This window comes from Mobula birostris, chromosome 21, assembly GCF_030028105.1.
Source record: "Mobula birostris isolate sMobBir1 chromosome 21, sMobBir1.hap1, whole genome shotgun sequence".
In the NCBI taxonomy this organism is placed as follows: domain Eukaryota; kingdom Metazoa; phylum Chordata; class Chondrichthyes; order Myliobatiformes; family Myliobatidae; genus Mobula; species Mobula birostris.
This window is the reverse complement of record NC_092390.1, coordinates 20705763-20728762: the sequence shown is the minus strand read 5'-3', so window position 1 is coordinate 20728762 and position 23000 is coordinate 20705763. Positions and strand designations below refer to the sequence as shown.

Sequence of the window (23000 nt, the reverse complement as noted above, 5' to 3'; positions counted from 1 at the left end):
GAGTCACCAGGATGTTGCTTGGTATGACATATTGTGGGTGCAAGGAGTGACTTCAGTAGGCTGGGTTTGTTTTCCTTGGAGCAGAGCAGGCTGAGGGGACCCTGACAGAGGTATGTAAGATTATGGCGGTCATAGATAAGGCACAGCAAGAAACTTTTTTTTCCATGGGTGAGATGACTAAAATTAGAAGGTAACTGGAGTAAGAGCTAGGAGATGTAGAGGGGAAAGAAGAAAGAATTTTCTCCCCCGGAGGTGATTGGAATCTGAAACATTTTTTTTATTATTTAGAGACAGAGGGTGGAACAAGCCCTTCTAGCCCAATGAGCCACACTACCCAGGCTTTATAACATTTACTACAAATAACACAGGCCAAGCTGCGTTATTTATTTAGGTACAGTGTAGAACAGGCCCATCTGGCCCCATTAACCTTTTACTGCCCAGCAACTCACCTATTTAACCCTAGCCTAATCACAGGATAACTTACAATGATCAACTAACCTACTAATCGGTGTGTGCGAGGAGACCAGGCCACCCAGAGGAAGTCCACATGCTTATGGGAAGGATGTACAAACTTCCTGTGTGTGGAGTCAGAATCGAAGACTGAATTCTGATGCCCCGATCTCTCAGAGTGTTGCACTAACTGCTGTGCTATTATGGCGCCAACGTTGCATGAGTGGGTGGTGGTGGAGGCAGGCACAACATTTAAGAAGCCTCTGGACAAGCATTTGAATTGCAGAGTATAGAGTCATAGAAAAGGACAGCAGAGAAACAGGCCCTTCAGCCCATCTAGTCTGTGCCAAACCATTTATACTACCCACTCCCATTGACCTGCACCTGGACCACAGCCCTCTGTATCCCTCCCATCCATGCACCTATCCAAACTTCTATTAAATGTTGAAATCAAGCTTGTATGCACCACTTGTGCTGGCAGCTCATTCCGCACACTCACGACCCTCTAAGTGAAGACATTTTCCCTCGTGTTCTTCTTAAACTCTTCACCTTTCACCCTTAACCTGTGACCTCTGTTTGTAGTCCCATCCAACCTTGTACATTTTCTCTGTACTCTTCCAACCTTATTTATATCTTTCCTGTAGGTATGTGACCAAAGTTGCACACAGTACTTCAAATTATGCCTCACTAATGTTGTGTATAACTTCAACATAACATCCCACCTTCTGCTTTCAGTACTTTCTTTACGACACTATCCACCTGTGATGCCACTTTCATATGAATTATGGACCTGTATTCCCAGATCGCTTTATTCTACAGCACTCCTCAGTGTCCTGCTGTTCACTGTGTAAGACCTACCCTGGCTGGTCCTTCTGAGGTGCAGCACCTTGCTCTTGTCTGCATTAAATTCCATCTGCCACTCTTCAGCCCATTTTTCCAGCTGGTCCAGATCCAGCTGCAAGCCATGATGGCCTTCCTCATTGTCCACTGCAGCCCCAGTCTCGGTGTCATCCGCAAATCTGCTGATCCAGTTAACTATATTATCACCCCGATCATTGATATAGATGACAAACAACAATGGACCCGGCACCGATCCCTGAAACATTCCATTAGTCACAGGCCCCCAGTTAGAGAGGCAACCATTTGCTACCACTCTCTGGCTTCTCCCATAAAGCCAATGTCTAATCCAACTTACTACCTCATCTTGAATGCTCAGCGACTGAACCTTCTTTATCAACCTCTCAGGTGGGACCTTGTCAAATGCCTTGCTAAAGTTCATGTAGATAACATCCTCTGCCTTGCCTTCATCAACTTTCCTGGTAACTTCTTTGAAAAACTCTAGAAGATTGGTTAGACATGACCTACCACACACAAAACCATACTGACTATCCTTAATCAGTCTGTGTCTATCCAAATATGCATATATCCTGTCCCTTAGAATACCTTCCAATAACTTTCCCATTATTGGAAAATTGGAAAGTTTCAATAATGGGCAAGTTATTGGAAGGTATTCTAAGGAACAGGATATATGCGTATTTGCTGGGCTATGATTTCCTTATTTCCTGATTTATTTTTCAAGCCTTTCTTAAACAGTGGAACAACATTGGCTCTCCTCTACTCCTCAGATACCTCTCCTGCCGTTAAGGGTGATTTAAATATCTCTGCTAGCATCCCAGCAATTTCTGTACTTGCCTCCCGCAGGGTCCAAGGGAACACCTTGTCAGGCCCTGGGGATTTATCTGCCCTAATTTGCCTCAGGACAGCAAATACCTCATCCACTGTAATCTGTACAGGGTCCATGAAGTTGATGCCACTTTGCCTCACTTTTACAGACCCTGTGTCTGTCTTCTGAGTAAATATAGATGCAAAAAATTCATTTAAGATCTACCCCAACTCTTTTTACTTCAGACATGGATAACCATTCTGATCTTTCAGAGGACCCATTTTATCCTTTGCAATCCTTTTGCTCTTAACACATCTGTAGAATCCCTTATGCCACCTTTTAGCCCTCTTGATTTCTTTTTAAGTGTTCTCATGCATTTCTTGCCCCCCATAGGCACCTCATTTGCTACTACTTGCCTATACCTGCTATGCACCTCCTTTTTTTTCCTTAACCAGGGCCTCAATATCTCTTGAAAATCTGGGCTTCCTACACCTGTTTTCTTTACCTTTTATTTTTACTGGCATATACAAGGTTTGTACTCTCAAAATTTCACGTTTGAAGGCCTCCTACTTACCAAATACACTTTTGCCTGAATACAGTCTGTTCCAATCCGCTCTTGCCAAATCATTTCTGATACCATCAAAATTGGCCTTTCTCCAATTTAGAGTCTCAACCAGACCTATCCTTTTGCATATTTACTTTGAAACTAATGACGTTGTGATCGCAAAATGCAAAGTGTTCCCCTACACAAACTTAAGTCGCCTGCCCTGTCTCATTCCCTATTAGTAGATCCAGTATTGCTGACTCTCTTGTTGGGACACGTTTGACAAACTCTATCCTTTAACAGTATGGAAGAGCCAGTCAATATGTGGAAAGTTAAAATCATCTATTATAACATCCATATGTATCTTTTAACAGTCTACGATCTCTCCACAAATTTGTTCCTCTAAATCCCTTGGACTGCTGGGTGGTCTGTAATATAGTCCCATTAATTTGGTCATACTTTTTTTATTTCTCTGTTCCACATTAACGCCTCACTAGACGAGTTCTCCAGTCTGTCCTGACTGTACATTGCCGTGACATTTTCCCTGATGCCATCCTTACCCCTTTAATCCTTGCAGCTCTGTCGCATCTAAAACAACAGAACCCCGGAATACTGAGGATCATTCCTGCCCCTCCTTCAACCAAGTCTCACTAGTGGTGACAATATCATAATTCCAGATGTTGTAGGACAGAGTGATAGGATTAGTACATGATGAGGAATGAAGGGGCCTGTTTCGGTGTCGTATGCCTCACTGGACTGAAGACCCCAAACTAATTTGTCATCCAACAGAGAGAAAACGTTAGTTGTGAATGGAGTATGTTTCAGAACCATTCACTTCCTGTGTTTGTTCACGGGTGGAAATAGAAGCACATCGTAATTGAGATTTCATGAGATTTTGTCTCTGAAAAGTGGACACCGTTACGGCCTAGCTACAGAGAGGATCTCACCTCTTGCATTTGTACAGTTCTGTTAATTCACTGGAAGATTGACAAGCAGCTCCATTGTGCAATAACAATCCAAACCCCAGAGACTGACTGTTTCAGTAAGGCATGACAGTGAGTGAAAGATCCCTGAGAAAAGAAATCGTAAGCCCCTGAATGTATTTGGAAGACTGTGATTTTATTTTTCTTGCCAAGGATCTCTCCAGGCGTGTTTTCTGCATGATGTGCTTCTTCCTCTGGGAGTCAGGGCAAGCAGGGTTGCTGATTTATAGAGCACTCAAAGGTGTCCTGTCCGTGAGGAATAAGAAGCTGGTTCATCTTCATTCTTAAATGAAGAGGCTGAATGAGGGGCTGAGGAAAGGTTTTATATTCTGTGTGAATAATTCACATGTTGCTAAATTTTTGTTGCAGGGTTTTCTCATTTCGTGGGGTAAGGGATTCAAGATCAGCGGAACCGAAGGAGCAAATGTGATCTCTCTGTTACGCAAAGGAATTGAACAGCAAGGGGTGAATTCAGTTTTGCATTGTCTGTATTCTCTTGAATTCTATGACCATCAGTGGGGAGGGTTGGTGTGCCTGATTATGAGACCTTTGGTGTTGGGACTAGGTTCCTGAAAGTAGGGTTTTGACCTTCTTAAAGGATTAGTTTATCTGTGTTAAGTGGGGGGGGGGGTCATTAAAATCAGTCTGTGTGATAACAAAAGAGTGTCAAATCTTATATTGAGAAATTTTGGGTAATGAAAACAGTCCCAGGTAAAGTCTGAACACAGGAGAGTCTGTAAATGCTGGAAATCCAGAGCAATATACACAAAATGCTGAAGGAACCCAACAGGTCAGGCAGCACTTATGGAAATGAATGAATAGTCAACATTTCAGGCTGAGACCCTTCATCATCAGGTAAAGCTTTCAGTCAGTGGGCATCAGATAGTCTCTTCAATCACAGCCAAACGACCTTCTGTAGAACATTAAACCTGTGGAATTTGTGCTTTGAATTTGGACATTCTACCGAGTTCAGACAGTTGGAATGAAAATCAACCGGCTGTTTAAGCATAATTCATTCTGTCTGAAGGTTTACCTGATGTCCACCATTAAGACCATAAGATATAGGAGCAGAATTAGTTCATTCTGTCCATCGAATCTGCTCTGACATTTCATCATGGCTGATCCAATTTTCCTCCCAGCACCAGTCTCCTGCCTTCTCCCCATATCCCTTCATGCCCAGACCAATCAAGAATCTATCAATTTCTGCCTTAAGACTTGGCCTCCACAGCTGTCTGTGGCAAAGAATTCCACAGATTCACCACTCTCTGGCAAAAGAAATTCCTCCTCATCTCTGTTCTAATAGGACGCCCCTCTATTCTGAGGCCGTGTCCTCTGGTCTAGACTCTCCCACCATAGGAAGCATGCTCTCCACATTCAGCCTATCAAGACACCTCACCATCTGATAGGTTTGAATGAGCTCACCCCTCATTCTTCTGAATTCTAGTGAATACAGGCCCAGAGCCATCAAACACTCTTTATATGACAAGCCATTCAAACTTAGAATCATTTTCGTGAACCTCCTTTGAACACTTTCAACATATTCTTTCTAAGATAAAGGGCCCAAAGCTCCAAGTGAGGCCTCACTAGTGCTTTATGAAGTTTCAACATTACATCCTTGCTTTTATATTCTAGTGCTCTTGAAATGAATGCTAATATTGCAAGTCAACTAGCAAATTAACCTTTAGGGAATCCTGCACAAGGACACCCAAGTCCCTTTGTGCCTCAGATTTTTATATTTTCTCTCCATTTGGAAAATAGTCAACCCTTTCATATCTTCTACCAAACAGCATGACCATACATTTCCTGACACTGTATTCCATCCATCTGTCATTCCTCTTTCAATTCTCCTAATCTGTCTAAGTCCTCCTGTAGCCTCTCTACTTCCTCAAAACCACCTGACTCTCCAGCTATCTTCATATCATCTGCAAACTTTGCAACAAAGCCATCAAATACATCATCTAAATCATTGATATATAACATAAAATGAATTGGTCCTCACACAGACCCCTGTGGAACACCACTAGATAGAGCTGACATGGAGAGGATGTTTCTGATTGTGGGGAAGTCTATGACAAGATGGCACAACCTCAGAGTAGAGGGACAACCACTTAGAATGGAGATGAGGAGAAATTTATTTTGCCAGGTGGTGGTGAATCTGTGGAATTTGTAGCCACAGGTGGCAATAGAGGCCATGTCATTGGGTATATTTAAAGCAGAGATTGATAGATTTTTGATAAGTCAAAGTGTGAAAGGAGGAGAATGGAGTTGAGAGGGAAATGGATCAGCCATGACCGAATGGTGGAGCAGACTTGATGGACTGAAAGGCATAATTCTGCTCCAATGTCTCATGCTCTTAACGCTTGGCTGACGCATGTGCAAACGTCTCAGAGTCACCATTTTGCAAACCATTATCTCTTAGTCAGTAGGCCAGTTTAACTTCAATTTACTGCTTTCAATCTACAATCCACATTCAGAACTGAAGACTGGTTCTTGCCTGAGTTAATATCTGCTATATTCACGTCACTCCAGAATACTCCTTAGCAGCTCCCAAGACAGAGAATTTGTAGAATATAAAGGGATGGTGTTTTAGAGCAACTTTTGGTTGAGCCCACAAGGGGAAAGGCAATTCTGGATTGACTGTTGTGTGATCAACCAGATTTGATTAGGAAGCTTAAGGTAAAGGAACTCTTGGGAGGCAGTGATCATAATATGATAGAACTCACCATGCAGTCTGAAAGGAAAAAGCTACCAGTATTACAGTGCAGTTCAGGAAATTGCAGAGGCATGAGAGAAGAGATGGCCAAAGTTGATTGGAAGGGAACACTAGCGGGGATGAAGGCAGAAGAACAATGGTTGGAGTTTCAGGAGTGATTCTGAAGACCCAGGATAGATACATCCAAAAAATGAAGAAGCATTCTGAAGGGACTATGAGGCAACTGTAGCTGACAAGGGAAGTCAAAGAGAGCATAAAAGCAAATGAGAGGGCGTATAATGTAGAAAAAATAGTGGAAAGAAAGAGGATTGGGAAGCTTTTATAAACCAACAGAAGGCACAAAAAAGCCATAAGGAGTGAAAAGATGAAATATGAGGGTAAGCTCACCATTAATATAAAAGCGGATGCTAAAAGTTTTTTCAGATATGTAAAAAATAAAAGGGGATGAGAGTGGATATCAGACAGCTGGTGAGGTAGTAACTGGGGACTAGGAATGGTGGACAAACTTAATAAGTATTTTGCATCAGTCTTCACTGTGGAAGACACTAACAGTATGCCAGAAATTAAGAGTGCCAGGGGAAGAAGTGAGTGTAGTTGCTATTACCAAGGAGAAGGTGCTTGGGAAGCTAAAATATCTGAAGGTAGATAAGTCACCCGGACCAGATGGATTACAACCCAGGGTTCTGAAAGAGGTGGCTGAAGAGATTGTGGAGGCATCAGTAATGATCTTTCAGGGATCACAAGATTTTACAATAGTTCTGGAGGACTAGAAAATTGCAAATGTCACTCCACTTTTGGAAGGAAGGAATTTGTAGCCTGACTTCCATGGTTGGGAAGATCTTAGAATCTATTATTAAGGATGAGGTTTTGGCATACTTGGTGGCAGATGATAAAGTAGGTCTAAGTCAGTCAAATGGCCAATTTCTGCTCTCCAGTCTTGTGTCTTCTATCCGCCAATCCTCTGTATGTTGATGTTCCCAGGTCAGAGCCTCTTAGACATCTCTATTGAATTTGCTCCCACACCACTCCTGGCAGAACATTCCTGACACTCACCTCCCTCTATAAAAAATACGTTGCTCAATACATCTCCTTTGAAATCTCTTCCTCAGGTCATGGTAAGCAAGGTCTTTGAATATTTTTAAGGTTGAAATAGGCGGATCCGTGTGCTGTTGCCAATGGTAGGGAGGAAAATGGAGTTGTGTGTACAATAGATAAACCATGACATTGAATGATGGAACAGATCTGATGGGCTGAGTGCCACAATCCAGTATGAGTCAGCATCAGATCTCTGGCCTGGAGTGTAGACTAAGCCTTACAATTGTCTACTGGGGCCATTATACATAATGTTATTTTATATTTAAACTGCTCTGTAGCCATTCTGGGACAGTTGATAGGACAAGATACTATTTGTAACATTTTTAACACCAATATGCCTGATGAGCTTACAATTGCAATGGAATAATTTACTAAAAAGGGGAATTAATTGCAATTCTGTTGCTTCATTGTGTATTTAATTCTATGATTTATTAGGACTTTGACGTGGATGTGCTGGCTTTGGTGAATGACACTGTGGGAACTCTGATGTCCGGAGGATTTGATGACCCATACTGTGAAGTTGGTGTAGTCATTGGTAATAATCAGAGTGCAATCCTTTTCTGCTTCGCAACATTCCATTCCTTTGCCAAAGAGAAATTCTGAATTGTTTATCTGTTATGTCCAGGCACTGGAACTAATGCTTGTTACATGGAGGAAATGAGCAACATAGAATCGCTTGATGGCGACATCGGACGCATGTGTATTAACACAGAGTGGGGAGCGTTTGGCGATGATGGCTCATTGAACGACATCAGGACTGAATTTGATTGGGAGCTGGATGCTAACTCTCTCAATCCTGGGAAACAATTGTAAGGTTTCTTTGTGCTTTGTTCTGATAACTATCTCATTAGAAATATTGCAGCCATCCCCCTCAACAACAGGTTTGATTTGGATACTGTTAGCGGGCTGGGGAGGACCTAGCAGAGGGAAGTCACAGTGGGCAGGTCTCTGGCACTGAGTCAGGCTCTGTGACTCAGAAGGGAAGGGGGAAGGAGAAGAGGCGAGCTGTGATGATACGGAGTTTGTTACTGGAACAGAAAGGAAGTTCTGTGGATGAGAATGAGATTCTCAGATAATATGTTGCCTCCTGGGTGCCTGGGTCTAGAACGCCTCAGATTGAGTCTTCAGAATTCTTAAGAGGGAGGGTGAACAGCCAGAAGTCATGGTCTATGTAGGTGCCAATAATATGGGTAGGACGAGTGATGAGGTTCTGCAAAGTGAGTTCAGGGATTTAGATGCTGAGTTATAGAGCAGGACCTCCAAGGTTGTGATCAAAGGACTGGTACCCGTGCCACGTGCTTGTGAGGCTAGAAATAGGAAGACTATACAGTTTAGTGCATGGATAAGGAGTTGGTATGCAGTAGGAGGAAGGGCATCAGAGTTTTGGATCATTGGGTTCTCTTCCAGAAAAGGTGGGATCTCCACAGAAGAGACAGTTTGCACTTGAACTGGAGGGGCCTAATAATCTAGTGGGAAGGTTTGCTCGAGCTGCAGGGGCTGGGGGTAGGGTGGGTAGGCTTAAACTAGAGATCCAGGGGAATGGGACCTAGAGCGCAAGAGCAGATAGTGGAGACAGGTGTTGTTAAGACAGACAAGCCGGGAATCAAAAATTTGAGCGTGCTGCGACTAATGTCCTGAGCTGCATACGTATATTTCAATGCAGGAAGTATTGTAGAAAAGGGGTACAGGCTCAGGACATGGATCAACACATGGAATTATGATATTTTAGGCATTAGTGAGACCTGGTCGCAGGAGGGGCAAGCCTGGCAGCTCAATATTTATTAACCTACAGAGTGGGAGGGATTAGAGGGGGAGGGGTGGTGTTACTTGTCAGGGAAAATGTCACAGTGGTGCTAGTTAGAAAGGTTGGTGAATGTCTAGTGACGTGTTATGGCTGGAACTGAGGAATAAAAAAGGTATGACCACATTAATGGGAGTATGTTATAGACCACTCAACAATCCAAGGGATTTCGAAGAACACTTTTGTAGAGAGATCACAGACTGTTGCATACAGAAACAAAGTTGTGATAGTAGGTGATTTTAACTTCCCACATATTGACTGGGACTCCCATACTGTAAAAGGACTAGACGGGATAGAGTTTGTCAAGTGCTTTCAGGAAAGTTTCCTTAATCAGTACGTAGAAGTCCCAGTGAGAGAGTGTGTGATACTTGATCTGCTATTAGGGAATGAGACAGGACAAGTGACAGAAGCTTGTGTACGGGGCACCTTGCATCTACTGATCATGACGCTGTTAGTTTCACAGTAAATATGGAAAAAGATAGGTCTGGTCTGTGGATTAAGATTCTTTATTCTATTTTATTGAGCTACAGCGCAGGATAAGCCTTTCCGGCACTTCAAACTACACCACATAGCAATCCCACGAATTTAATCCTAGCCTAATCACAGGAAAATTTGCAATGACCAGTTAACCTACTAACTGGTACATCTTTGGACTGTGGGAGGAAACCAGAGCACCCAGAGGAAACCCATGCAGCCACAGGAAGGACGTGCAAACTCCCGACAGGCTGCAGCTGGTATTGAACCAGGGCCTCCTGTACTGTAAAGCGCTGTGCTATCCACTATGCTACTGTGCAGCCCGAAAATTGAAAAAAGATACATTTTTTTGGTAACTGAAAGGATCAGTCTGTGTTCTGGCAAAGGTGTACTTGGTAAGTGGGAGACCTTCAAAAGTGAAATTTTGAGAGTACAAAGCTTGTATGTGCCTGCCAGAATAACAGGTAAAGATAACAGGTTTAGGGAACCTTAGTTTTCATGAGATATTGAGGTCCTAGTTGAGGAAAAAAAAGGAGGTGCATAGCAAGTATGGATAGGTAGGAACAAATGAGGTGCTTATAGAGTAAAAGAAATACAAGAAAACACTTAAGAAAGAAATCAGGAGGGCTAAAAGAAGGCATGAGGTTGCTCTAGCAGACAAGGTGAAGGAGAATCCTAAGGGATTCTACTGGTATGTGAGGAGCAAAAGGATTGCAAGGGACAAAATTGGTCCTCTGGATGATCAGAATGGTAATCTATGTGTGGAGCCAAAAGAGATAGGGGAGATCTTAAATGGATTTTTGCATCTGTTTTTACTCAGGAGACAGACACAGAGTCTATAGAACTGAGGCCATGGACCCTGTACAGATTACAGAGGAGGAGATGTTTGCTGTCTTGAGGCAAATTGGTGATGATAAATCCCGCAAGCCTGACAAGATGTTCCTTTGGACCCTGTGGGAGAGTGGTTGGAAACTGCAGGAACTGCAGAGATATTTAAATTATTCTTAGTGACAGAAGCGGTACCAGTGGATTAGAGGATAGCTAATGTTCTGCTGTTTAAGAGAGGCTCTAAGAATAAACCAGGAAATTCTAGGCCAATGAGCCTGACATCAGTAGTGGGAAACTTATTGGAAGGTATTCTGAGAGATCAGGTATATGAGTACTTGGATAAACATGGACTGATTAGGGATAGTCAGCATGGCTTTTTGTGTGGTAGGTAGTGTCTAACCAATCTTATAGTTTTTGAGGATGTTACCAGGAAAGTTGATGAAAGCAAGGCAGTGGATGTTGTGTATATGGACCTTAGCAAGACATTTGACAAGGCTCTGCATGGAGATTGTCCAAGAAAGTTCACTCACTGAGCATTCAAGATGAAGTAGTAAATTGGATTAGAATTGGCTTTGTGGGAGAAGCCAGAGAGTAGTAACAGATGGCTGCCTCTCTGACTAGAGGCCTGAGACTCGTGGATTGCTGCAGGGACTGGTGCTGTGTCCGTTGTTAACACACACAAAATGCTGGAGGAACTCAGCAGACCAGGCGGCATCTATGGAAAAGAGTACAGTCGATGTTTTGGGCTGAAACCCTTCAACAGGACTGGAGAAAAAAAGCTGAGGAGTAGATTTAAAAGCTGGGGGGGAGGAGAGAGAGAAACACCAGGTGATAGGTCAAACCTGGAGGGGGAGGGATGAAGTAAAGGGCTGGGAAGTTGTTTGGTGAGATGAGGTGAGAGAGGGCCCTGGATGGTAGTGAGGGAGGAGGTGTAGGGTAGGTATAGCACTTGTTCCACCTTCCCTACACCTCCTCCCTCACTACCATCCCCTAAACAGTCCTTCCAGGTGAGGCGACACTTCACCTGTGAAACTGTTGGGGTCATTTATTGTGTTCGGTTTTCCGTTTCCCATCCCTTTTTCCCTCTCTCACCTTATCTCACAGGAAAGATGTAAATAAGGTTGAAAGAGTACAGAGAAAATTTACAAGGAGGTTGCTGGGTCTGGAGGATCTGAGCTATAAGGAAAGATTGAATAGACTAGGACTTTATTCCTTGGAATGCAGCAGATTGAGGGGAGATGTGATACAAATTTATGAGGCGTATATGTAGAGTAAATGCAAGCAGGCTTTTCCCACTGAGATTGGGATGGACTACATCTAGAGGTCATGGGTTAAGGGTGAAAGGTGAAAAGTTTAAAGGTAACATGAGGGGAACCTTCTTCACTCTAAGGGTCGTGAGAGTGTGGAACAAGCGGCCAGTGCAAGTAGTGCATGCACGCTCAATTTCAATGTTGAAGAGAAGTTTGGATTGGTACATGGATGATAGAGGCATGGAGGGCTATGGTCCGGGTGGAGGCCGATGGAAGTGGGCAATTTAAATGGTTTGGGACAGATTAGATGGGATGAAGGGCCTGTTTCTGTGCTGTCCTTTTTTATGGCTGGATAGTTTTCTGCAGCTCCAAAACTGGTCTGATGGATCACAATTTATTTGTTAATCTCTTGAGGGCAATAAGGCCATGGGTTATGTTGCCTTTGTCTTCTTGGCATCAGAATTGACAATCTGCATGCAATTTGGTGAATGAATTATAAAATATGAATTTTTGATGTGACCTTTGCCCCTCACTCACCGGCCGGTCCAGAGCCAGAGCGAGGAGTGAGATGCAAACACATGCAGTACCTTGGAAAAGTATTCAGCCTCCACAACTACTTCCACATTTTACTGCCTCATTTTCTACCTTTAAGATATATTGAAGCAGGATTACTTGAGCTAATCCACAAAACATTGTGCATCATGTCAAATCTAAAGAAAAATTCCAAAGCCTGTCAACAATTTACTAAAAATTATAAAACAAAATTGTGAGGCTGAAAGAGTATTCCTCTTCTTTGATATTAACACACTAACTTTCCAAGCTTGCAATACTGTATATTACCTTACCAACTCAACCAATTTGTTAATGTAGAAAACTGGACAATACCTGAATAAATACACCTTCTCTCTGGAAGGTCCAACAGGATGGTAGATTTTCAAAAGACCAAACCAAAGTAAAGACAAAAGAACATTCAAGGCAATTCATGGAAATGATAACAGAGAAGCACAGATCTGGGGAGGAGTAGAAGACCATCTCGAAGGCACTGAACATCCCTTAGAGCTCAGTGCAGTCTATCAAGAAAAAGCGAAAAAAAAATGTGAAACCACAGCCATACTGCCTACGTCAGGCTACCCCTCTAAACTTAGTCCCCGGAGAAGAATGGCACCTGTAAGAGAGGCTACCGTGAGACCAACAGTCACTCTGAGTGAGCTGCTGAAGTCAGTGGCTGCAACTGGAGATGGAGTTCACAGTTCCACAATCTCTAAGACCCTGCACAAAAAGTGTTTATGGCAAAGTGGCAAGGGAGAAGCCATGGCTAAAAAAACAAAAACATATCCTCCCCATAAATACTTTGCAAAGAATCACTTTGAAGATGTGGAAAAAGAGCCAGTTGTCGGGTGAGACTGAAGTGGAACTTTTGGGCCTCAACACTAGCAATACGTTTAATGTAAATCTAATACTGTGCATCAGCCAGGTAACACCATCCCTACTGTAGAGTATGGTGTAGCTATGGGGATGCTTTTCAGCAGCAGGGACTGGAAATCTGTTCAGTATTAATGGGAAGATGAGTGCTGCTAATACAGAGCAATTCTGGATAAAAACCAGCTAGTTTCTGCCAGAAAGCTTAAACTAGGGAGGAGGTTCCTCTTTCAGCAGGGTAATGGCCCAAAGCATACTGCCAAAACAACCATGGAGTGGATTCAAATGAAGAAAGTTGATGTCCTTGAATGGTCCAGTTAGAGTCCTGACCTCTGACCTTAACCCGATTGAACATCTCTGAAAGGACTTCAAGATTATTGTCCACTAGGACTCCCCAACTAACCTGGCACAACTTGAGCAATTGTGCAAGGAAGAACAGACAAATCTTGCCCTATCACGTTGTGTTAAAGCTAATAGAGACTTATCCAGAAAGACTGCTGTCTGTAGTAGCTGTGAGAGGTGGCTCAACACATACTGAGCAAAGGGGGATGACAACCTATTAAGTGCCGACATCTCGGTTTTTGAATTTTCAGGTTTTCATGCTTTACAATTTTCTCTGTTTTTCTGGGGGGGGGGGTGCATTCTATTGTGCAAAAAGGAGCATGTGATTCACAAATAAAAATCCTCAGTTAAATTGATCAGAGTTCCTAGTTGTAATACTCATTTATGTGATGTGACCAAAGGATTGTGTGCTGAATACTTTTACAAGGCACTATATGTTCCACAGCAAATTCCCAACTTAAGTAACAGATGCAAATACTGTGCAGGTCTCGTAACTCGAGGTTTCTAAGCCCATTGATACTAGGTTGCTGGGCTGCTGCTGTTGTGACATTTTCTATCACAAGAGCAAAGACAGTTGACGCATGAGTGCCTTTCCATATACCGGTCAAAGGTTCTTCACCTTCTTCACATTGAATACATACTAAAGATTAAAGGATAACTTTATTTGCCACACGCACATCGAAGCATGCAGTGAAATGTGTCTGTTATGTCACCAAACAGCACAGTGCGAGGATTGTGTTGCGGGCAGCCCGAAGAGTTACCATGCTCCGGCACAGTGTGGGTAGCACCGTAGTGAAGCGGTTAATGCAGTCACTTTGCAGTGCCAGCGACCGGCGTTTGGGGATCAATTCCTGCCGCTGGCTGTAAGGAGTTTGTATGTTGTTCCCGTGACCCATTTGTGTTTCCTGCGGGTGCTTCCGTTTCCTCCCACATTCCAATGATGTGCGGGTTGGGGTTAGAAAGTCATTACGTTGATGCGTGGCGACACTCTCGGGCTGCCCCCACCCCCCAGCACATTGCTCACTGGTTTGATCTGACGCAAACGATGCAGTTCACCGTAGGTTTCGATGTGCACGTGACAAGTGAAGCTGATCTAATCTTATCATGCCCACAACTCGCTGACTCTCACCCTAACCGCACACGCTTTGGAAGGTGGGAGGATACCCGAGCACTCGGAGGAAACCCACACATTCACGGGGAGAACGTACCAACTGCTTACAGACGGCGGCAGATATTGGACCCAGATCGGTGATCGCTAGTGCTGTAAAGCATTGCTCTGGCCACTGTGCCACCTCCCAATGCTCCTGCAGCATAAACCCAAACCTTTCCTTTTCCTTTAGTCATATCCTCCAAGGTATTCAAAGTTGTAGCTGAAAACGAGGCAAGCCTTCTCAGCCACTACTGTGCTGTGGCTTCTGAAACCTTTACGATAACTGTCACCGGGGGTGGAAAATAGCAGCCAAATGAAAACCTCCCTACTACAAGGTGTCTGTGTGGCCTCATCCGGGCTTTGCTAGTGTCATCACGTGCCAGTCGGGTTGCCAACTGTCCCGTATTAGCTGGGACATCCCGTATATTGGGCTAAATTGGTTTGTCCCATATGGGACCGCCCTTGTCCTATATTTCCCCCACTAAGGTAGAGCGTTCCTATGAAACAGTTCGTAAGCTGAAATGGCGTAAAGTGAAGAAGCAATTACCATTAATTTATATGGGAAAATTTTTTGAGCGTTTCCAGACCCAAAAAATAACCTACCAAATCATACCAATAACACATAAAGTCAAAAATAACACTAACATATAGTAAAAGCAGGAATGATATGATAAATACAGAGCCTACATAAAGTAGAAATAATGTATACAGTGTAGTTTCACTTACCAGAATTGGGAAGATTAAGCCAAAACCGATTTGTAGAAAAAAATCAGCACGTACATGCACGCGCACACAGGTGCCCGCGCAAGGCTTCACGGTCATGCTAGTCTATCTCGGGGTAAACACAAGTGTCCTGTATTTGACTGCTACTTTTGTCCCTTGTTTAGGAGTGAGAAAGTTGGCAACCCTACGCGCCCATCACTCATAAAACCAGATCCATGGATATGCACTCAGCCATTTGCAATATGGTTAGCTAGCCTGAACCTCATGGGCTGTTGCTGTGGGTCGTTGTGCACGTCTCAGCACTGCAGCTGACTGCCTGGGTCCTCAGTCCGTATGTGTGAGCATACTGAGTGTTTGATTCACCTCCCTGAAAGCATTCAGTTCTCAGATCCCCGTTTTATGCATGAAAAATAACTTACTTTTATCATTGCCACCTTGGATTATATCTTATAAACTAATGAGAGGAGGAAAAAACTGTTCAATGAAATTAATTTGGTATGAACCCTTCTTAAAACTTTTTGCTTTCTTGTGGTCTTTCAGGTTTGAGAAAATGATTTCTGCTATGTACCTGGGAGAACTGGTGAGGCTCATCCTGGTCAGACTAACTAAGAGTCGTATGCTGTTCAAAGGGAAGGCTTCAGCAAAGCTCCTTACCAGAGGATCGTTTGGCATCCAACATCTGGCTGCAGCTGTGAAGTAAGAATCTGACACTCGTAGACAGCTGATGGGAGAGGTGGGGGGAGTGGGTGTGTTGGTTTGGGTGTTGAGGTGGGGTGGGAGGGGGTTAGTTGTAGCTTTGAAGATGTACAAAGGTCAGAGTTGTGAAGTTACTGGACCAGAAATCTAGAGGGCTGAACTAACTGTCTCAGGCCATGAATTCAAATCTTAACATAGCAGTGAACACACTTAGAAATCTCCCCTGCACCCTGTCTAGCATTCACATCCTTCCAACAGTATGTTTACCAGGACCAAGGTTTTATAAATCTCTAAAATGTATCCAGTGCCTTACTAGTGAAGGACAATACAATCTATATATACAATTGAAACACAGAAGCCTTAGACTTCCACTTCCGACTATCCCGCTGGCAAATTTACAGTCTCTGGAAAATAAAATTGAAAGCTTTAGAGCAAAATTGCTGCACCAGAGGGACATCAGGGACTGCTGCGTACTTTTTTCATGGAAACATGGCTATTCCCTGTCATTTCACACACAGTGCAATGGCTTCACCATTTTCCACAAAGGCAGGGCAGCTCAGTCTTTTAAAGGCAGAGGAAATGGAGTATGCTTTATGACTAACTCATGTGGTGCACAAATGTGTCCATTCTGTCTCAGTCCTGCGCAGCCATCCGGAACATCTCATATAGTCAAATGATGTCCATTTTATCTGCCGAGAGTTTTCCGTCATTATCTTGGTAGCAGGGTACAGTCCACCTCAGGCCAACATCAGGCAGGCACTGGACAAGCTAAGCAACGCAATGAGTGGGCATGAAACTGTGCTTTCTGACACCTTCCCTATCATCGTGGGAAATTTCAACCAGCCCAGCTTGAAGAAGTCTCTGAACAACTACTACCAACATATCACCCGTGGAACCAGAGGAGCCAACACACTTGACCACTGTTATACCATCATCAAGAATGCCTACTGTGCCAACTAACAACCACACTTTGGAAAGTCCAATCACCTGGCTGTGCTTCCTGTACAGGAAGCCACATCAGGAGCACCAAACACAGTATATGACACAGGTGAAGTGTCGCCTCACCTGGAAGGACTGTTTGGGGCCCTGAATGGTAGTGAGGGAGGAGGTGTGGGCAGGTGTAGCACTAGTTCCACTTGTAAGGGTAAGTGCCAGGAGGTAGATCAGTGGGGGGGGGGGAGGGGGGACGGAACAAGTGGACAAGGAAGTCGTGCAAAGAGCGATCCCCGTAGAAAGCAGAAAGTTGAGCGGGGGTGGAATGCTTGGTGGTGGGTTCCCTTTGGAGGTGGTGGAAGTTACGGAGAATTATGTGCTGGACACGGAGGCTGGTTGGGTGCTAGGTGATTTATGGTTTTATTGTTATATGTTGTAATTACCATATTTCCAGAGAACGGGAAATGAATACCAGTGAATTGATCCACTTGACCCGAAACAAGAATGTGTGGGCCATGGCAGTCGAAGCGCATTCTGGGCATGGCACCTGATGATGATGATGATGATTACCCCCACTACAAAACAATAAATCTTACAACATATGCCAATGACATTAAACCTGATTCTGATTCTAATTCAATATCCCGCATGACTCCCCATCTACTTGACCTACACTTGCATCAACTGTCAACGATCTACAGACTTGTGCTCTGAGGTCCCTCTGGAGTCATCAAGTCCAAATATCTATGCCCTTCAAGCTGACTAACTGAGCTGTTCCAATTTGTCTGTGTTCTGCCCAAATCTCTCTGAACCTTTCCTATCCATAGTACTGTCCAAAAGCCTTTTAAGTGTCATGATTGTATCTGCTTCTCCTGGCAACTCATTCCATATATCTTTAACTGTTTCTCCTCCCTCCTTAAATCTATGTGCACTAGTTTTGGGCTCCCCTACACCATGCTCCTCATGATTTTATAAACAAGATGGGTGACCACCAAGAGAGGTAAGGGGATTAAGTAGTCAGTGCAGGGTTCCCCTATGGACATTCCCCTCTGCAACAAGTGCATTCCCCTTTGGATACTGCTGGGGAGGATGACCCATCAGATCACAGCAGCAGCAGCCACATTGGTGGCAGTGTAGCCAGCTCTGGGCCTCGACAGGGAAGGATAAAATCAGGCAGTGTGGTATTATAGGGGACTCAGTTGTTAGGGGGACGGAAAGGAGATTCTGTAGCTGCAAAAGAGACACCAGGATGGTGTGTTGCCTCCCAGGTGCTGGGGTCGATGATGTATCAGAGTGGTTGCAGGATATTCTCAAGGGGAAGGGGAAACATCCAGAGGTCAAGGTACATATTGGCTCCAAAAACATAGGCAGAAAAGGGGAAGCGGTCTCACGCAGGGAGAATATAGAGTTAGGAAAGAGGCTGAAGAGAAGGACCTCCAAGGTTATAATCTCTGGATTACTCCTGGTGCCAAGGGCTAGTGCAGGTAGGAATGGGGTGATAGCACGAATGAATGAGTGGCTGGGGAGATGGTGCAGGGGACAGGGTTTCAAGTTCTTGGATCATTGGAACCTTTTCTGGGGAAAGGTTGACCTGTACAAGAAGGACAGGTTGCACCTGAACTGGAGGGGAGCCAATATCCCGTTCAGGAGGTTTACTGATGCAACTTGGAAGAGTTTAAACTAGTTTTGCAGGCAGAGCCCCAGGTCAGTAAGGGGAGGATCAGACCAGAAGGTTGATGTCAGGGAAAGTGTTGAAAAGCAAAATTGAAAGGACAGGTATGATGGGTTGAATAGTTTGAAGTGCGTATAGTTTAATGCTGGGAGTATTATGGGTAAGGGTAATGAACTTAGAGTAAGGAACTACAATGTTGGAGCCATTACTGAAGCTTGTTTGAGAGAGGGGGCAGGAATCAGTGATTAATGCACCAGGTTTTTGAAGTTTTAGAAAAGAGAGAAGGAGGTAAATGAGGGGATGGAGTGGCACTACTATTCAGGAACAATATCATAGATGCACTCAGGGGAGACATAATGGAGGGATCAAACACTGAGTCCATTTGGGTAGAACTCAAGAATAGGAAGGGTGCAATCTCGCTGAAAGGATTGTACCACAGACCCCCTAATAGTCACCGGGACATTGAAGAACAGATATGTAATCAGGTTAAGGAAATGTTGTCTTGGGGAATTTCAACTTCCCTAATATAAACTTGGATCTTCTTTGTGTAAGAGGTTCAGGTGGGGCAGAATTTGTTAAGTATATCCAGGAAGGTTTCTTAAATCAATATGTGGCTGGTCTAATGAGAGGACCTGGTGTTGGGTAGGAAGCCTGGCCAGGTGACTGACCTTTCAGTGGGTGAACAGTTAGGGAACAATGACAACAACTCTTTAACTTTCAGAATAGCTATAGATAAAGATAGGTATGTCCTTGTGGGAGAGTTTTAAATTGGAGTAGGGCAAATTTCGAGGGCATTCGGCAGGAACTAAGAAGTTGGGAGCACCTTTTCTCTAGCAAGTCCACATCAGACATGTGGTAGCTGTTTAAAGATCAATTGCACGGAGTACAGGTAACTTACATTCCTGTTAGAAGGAAGGATGGGAATGGAAAGGTAAGGGAACCTTGGATGTCCAGAGAGGTGATGAATTTGGTCAAGAAGAAAAAGGAAAAGTATATAAAGCTTCAGAAGTCAGGATCAAACGGAGCACATGAAGAGTATAAGGAAGCCAGAAAGGAACTAAAGAAGAGAATTAGGAAAGCTAGGACGGACCATGAAAAGTCCTTAGCAAGTAGAATTAAGGTGAATCCCAAGGCATTTTATACATACTTCAGGAGTAAAAGGATAACTAGGGAGAGGGTGTGACCACTCAAGGATAAAGGGGGGGGGGGGAACATTTGCATTGATGCAGAGAATGTGAGTGAGGTACATAATATATATTTTGCTTCTGTGTTTACCAAGGAAAAGAATATGGAGGACCAGGAGATCAGTGCCAAATGTATGAATACGTAAGAGAGTTTAGAGGTCAAGGAAGAGGAAGAGTTGGGCCTCCTAGTATTAACGTGAGTAAGTCCCCAGGGCCTGATGGGATTTACCCCAGGTTATTGAAGGAGACAAGAGACAAGATTGCTGGTCGCTTGACCAGTATCTTTGTGTCTTCTCTAGCCACAGATGAGATCCTGGAGGACTAGCCAGTGGCTAATGTTATATCTCTATTCAAGAAAGGAACAAGGGAAAATGCTGGGAACTATAGATTGGTGAGTCTCATGTCAATTGTAGGGAAATTCCTGTAGAAGATTGTTCAGGATAGGATTAATTGAGCATTTGGCATAATTAGGGAGGGACAGCATGGCTTTGTGCATGTCTTGCCAACTTGATTGAGTTTTTTGACAAGGTGAAAAGAGAGATTGATAAGGGTAGTGCAGTAGATGTTGTCTACATTGTAAGGCATTTGACAAAGTCCTTCATGGGAGGCTAATCCAGAAGGTTAAGATGCATGGGACCCACGGTCAATTGCCTGTTTGGATTTAGAGCTGGTTTGTGCATAAAAGACAGAGGTTACTGGCTGAGGGGGCTTATTTGAGCTGGAGGTCTGTAATCAGCGGAGTTCTGCAGGGATCTGTGCTGGGACCTCTGCTATGTAAATGACCTGGAAGAAAATGCAGATGGGTGGGGTTAGTAAATTTGTAGATGATACGAAGACTGGTGGAGTTGTGGACAGTGTAGAAGACTGGCAAGGGATACAGCATGATATAGACCAGTTGCAGGTATGGTCTGAGAAATGGCAGATGGAGTTTAACCCGGATAAATGTGAGGTGTTGCACTGCAGTAGGGCAAATGCAAGGAGACAGTGTGCTGTTAAGGTCAAGGTCCTTAACAGTGTTGCTGAGCAGAGAGATCTTGGGAACCGAGTTTATAGCCCCTTGAAAGTGGCTGCACAGGTCATAAGGTGGTTAAGAAAGCTTATGAAATGCTTGCTTTTATTAGTGGAGACGTTGAGTCAAAAGTCTGGAGGTTACGATACAACTTCATTAAACATTCTGGTTAGGCCACTTCTGGAATATTGTGTACAGTTCTGGTCACCCCACTATAGGAAGGATGTTCAGGCTTTAGAGAGGGTTCAGAGAGGTTTACCAGGATGCTGCCTGGTTTCGAGGGCATGTGCTATCACAAGAGGCGAGATAAACTTGGTTGTTTTCTCAAGAGCATCGGATGTTGAGGGGAGATCTGACAGAGGTTTACAAGATTCTGAGAGTCATAGATAGAGTGGACAGAGAGTGTCTGTTTCCCAGGCATTGAAGCATAGAGGGAGTAGGTTCAAGGGGGATATGAGGAGTAAGTTTTTTTGCTCAGAGTTCTGGATATCTGGAATGCACTACCTGGTATGGTGGTAGAGGCATTAGAGGCTTTTAAGAGATGTTTGGATGGGCACATGGATGTAAGGAAGATGGAGGGATATGGACATGGTGTAGGTAGGAGGGATTAGTGTTTGGGTGTTTTTGATTTACTTTTTAGCTGGTTCAGCACAACATTGTGGGCCGAATGGCCTGTTCCTGTACGGCCTCCTTCACTTGAAGGAAAATAGTCCCAGCCTATCTAGCCTCTCTTTATAACTCAAGTTATCCTGTCCTGGCAATATCCTTGTAAATCCTTTCTGTGCTCTCTCTGGCTTAATCACATCCTTCCTATACCACTGAAAAATGCAAAGTGAAAGGCAGAAAATATGTGCTTTCTCTAATACGGCCTATACATCCAATTTGTCAAGAACCCCCTCCCTCATCTGTAGCACAGTTTGGGGTTGCCTCATTGGTCTCCTCTGCCACTTCACAACCCATAGAATAGGAGTGGAAACAAGTCATGCCCAACCCTGAAGCAGGAGCTGTAAAATGTATAGCAGCTGGGGTATCCTCACCTACAGGCTCTCCTGAGCCCCGACATCTTCTTGACTTGGAAATCCATCACCATTCCTTCTTCATCACTGAATCCTGGAAATCAGCAGTAATGGGAAGTGCCATGGTTGTTCAATATGAGGAGGGTCTTATAGTCACTTAGGGATGAATAAAAGTTGCTGACATTTTTAGTGAAGTCCATAACCTGTGAATGCATAAATAAAGAAAGGGATTGGTTTTGAAATGCCCTAGTAAGCCACTCAGTTGTGTAAGCAACCTTTGAATGTCTATAACCTTGGGGCAAGAGAGATGGAAAAGCATTCCAGCCTTCTCATAGTGGTCACTAGAACTCAGACTCCTGACTAAGAATTTTCATATTGTACAGCCTGAAGGAAGAGAAATAGGACTGAACAGGTGTTATGGAGCATAGAGCAGAAAGTTGTCACTGTCCACGCCAAGCCTGCGAAGAGGTGCTGAAGGCTATAGTTTATTTACAGTAACCGAAGATTTGTGATGGGTCTGGCTCTGCTATGTACAGTAGATGAGATGCACACTCATGGAATATCTGTACTCTCATCTTTTGGAGCATTTAGAAGGAAAAGATTTTGAGTGTCATTGCTGTGCAATGTGGAAAAAAATTAACGAGCCATATTTGTGCATGGAGTGTACACCCACATAATCTGTGTTATCTAATTTGACTGCACCCATACAACATGGATGGGGAAGTACAAACTTCAACTGTATTGGTAAATGAGGTGGTAAATGCGGGTTCTTTTTTAACATTTAAGAATAAATTGGACAGATACATGGATGGGAGGTGTATGGAGGGATATTGTCCATGTGCAGGTCAGTGGGACTAGGCAGAAAATGGATCGGCACTGCCAAGAAGGGCCAAAAGGCCTGTTTCTGTGCTGTAGTTTCTATGGTTTCTATGTATTGATGTGGACTAACTGGGCAAGTAGACAAAACTGACTATCCTGGAGTTTGTTCCATGCTTAAATGTAGTTCATACTGTTACACAACAAACAGCACCAGAGGATGTGACCCTTCTTATTTT

At 43.8% G+C, this 23000-nt stretch overlaps 1 protein-coding gene across 2 annotated transcripts in view; it reads left to right on the top strand.

Annotated features, from left to right (window-relative positions):
- The window catches only part of LOC140185663 (hexokinase HKDC1-like), a 109834-nt gene that overhangs the window by 20165 nt on the left and 66669 nt on the right, over positions 1-23000 (top strand). Inside the window, exons 5-8 of one of the 2 annotated variants that reach the window (XM_072239132.1) lie at positions 4010-4105; positions 7884-7983; positions 8074-8257; positions 15976-16131. In XM_072239132.1, coding sequence (XP_072095233.1) covers positions 4010-4105; positions 7884-7983; positions 8074-8257; positions 15976-16131 — 536 coding nt within the window. The remainder of the gene's footprint in view (positions 1-4009; positions 4106-7883; positions 7984-8073; positions 8258-15975; positions 16132-23000) is intronic. The other variant, XM_072239133.1, reaches the window with a different exon arrangement.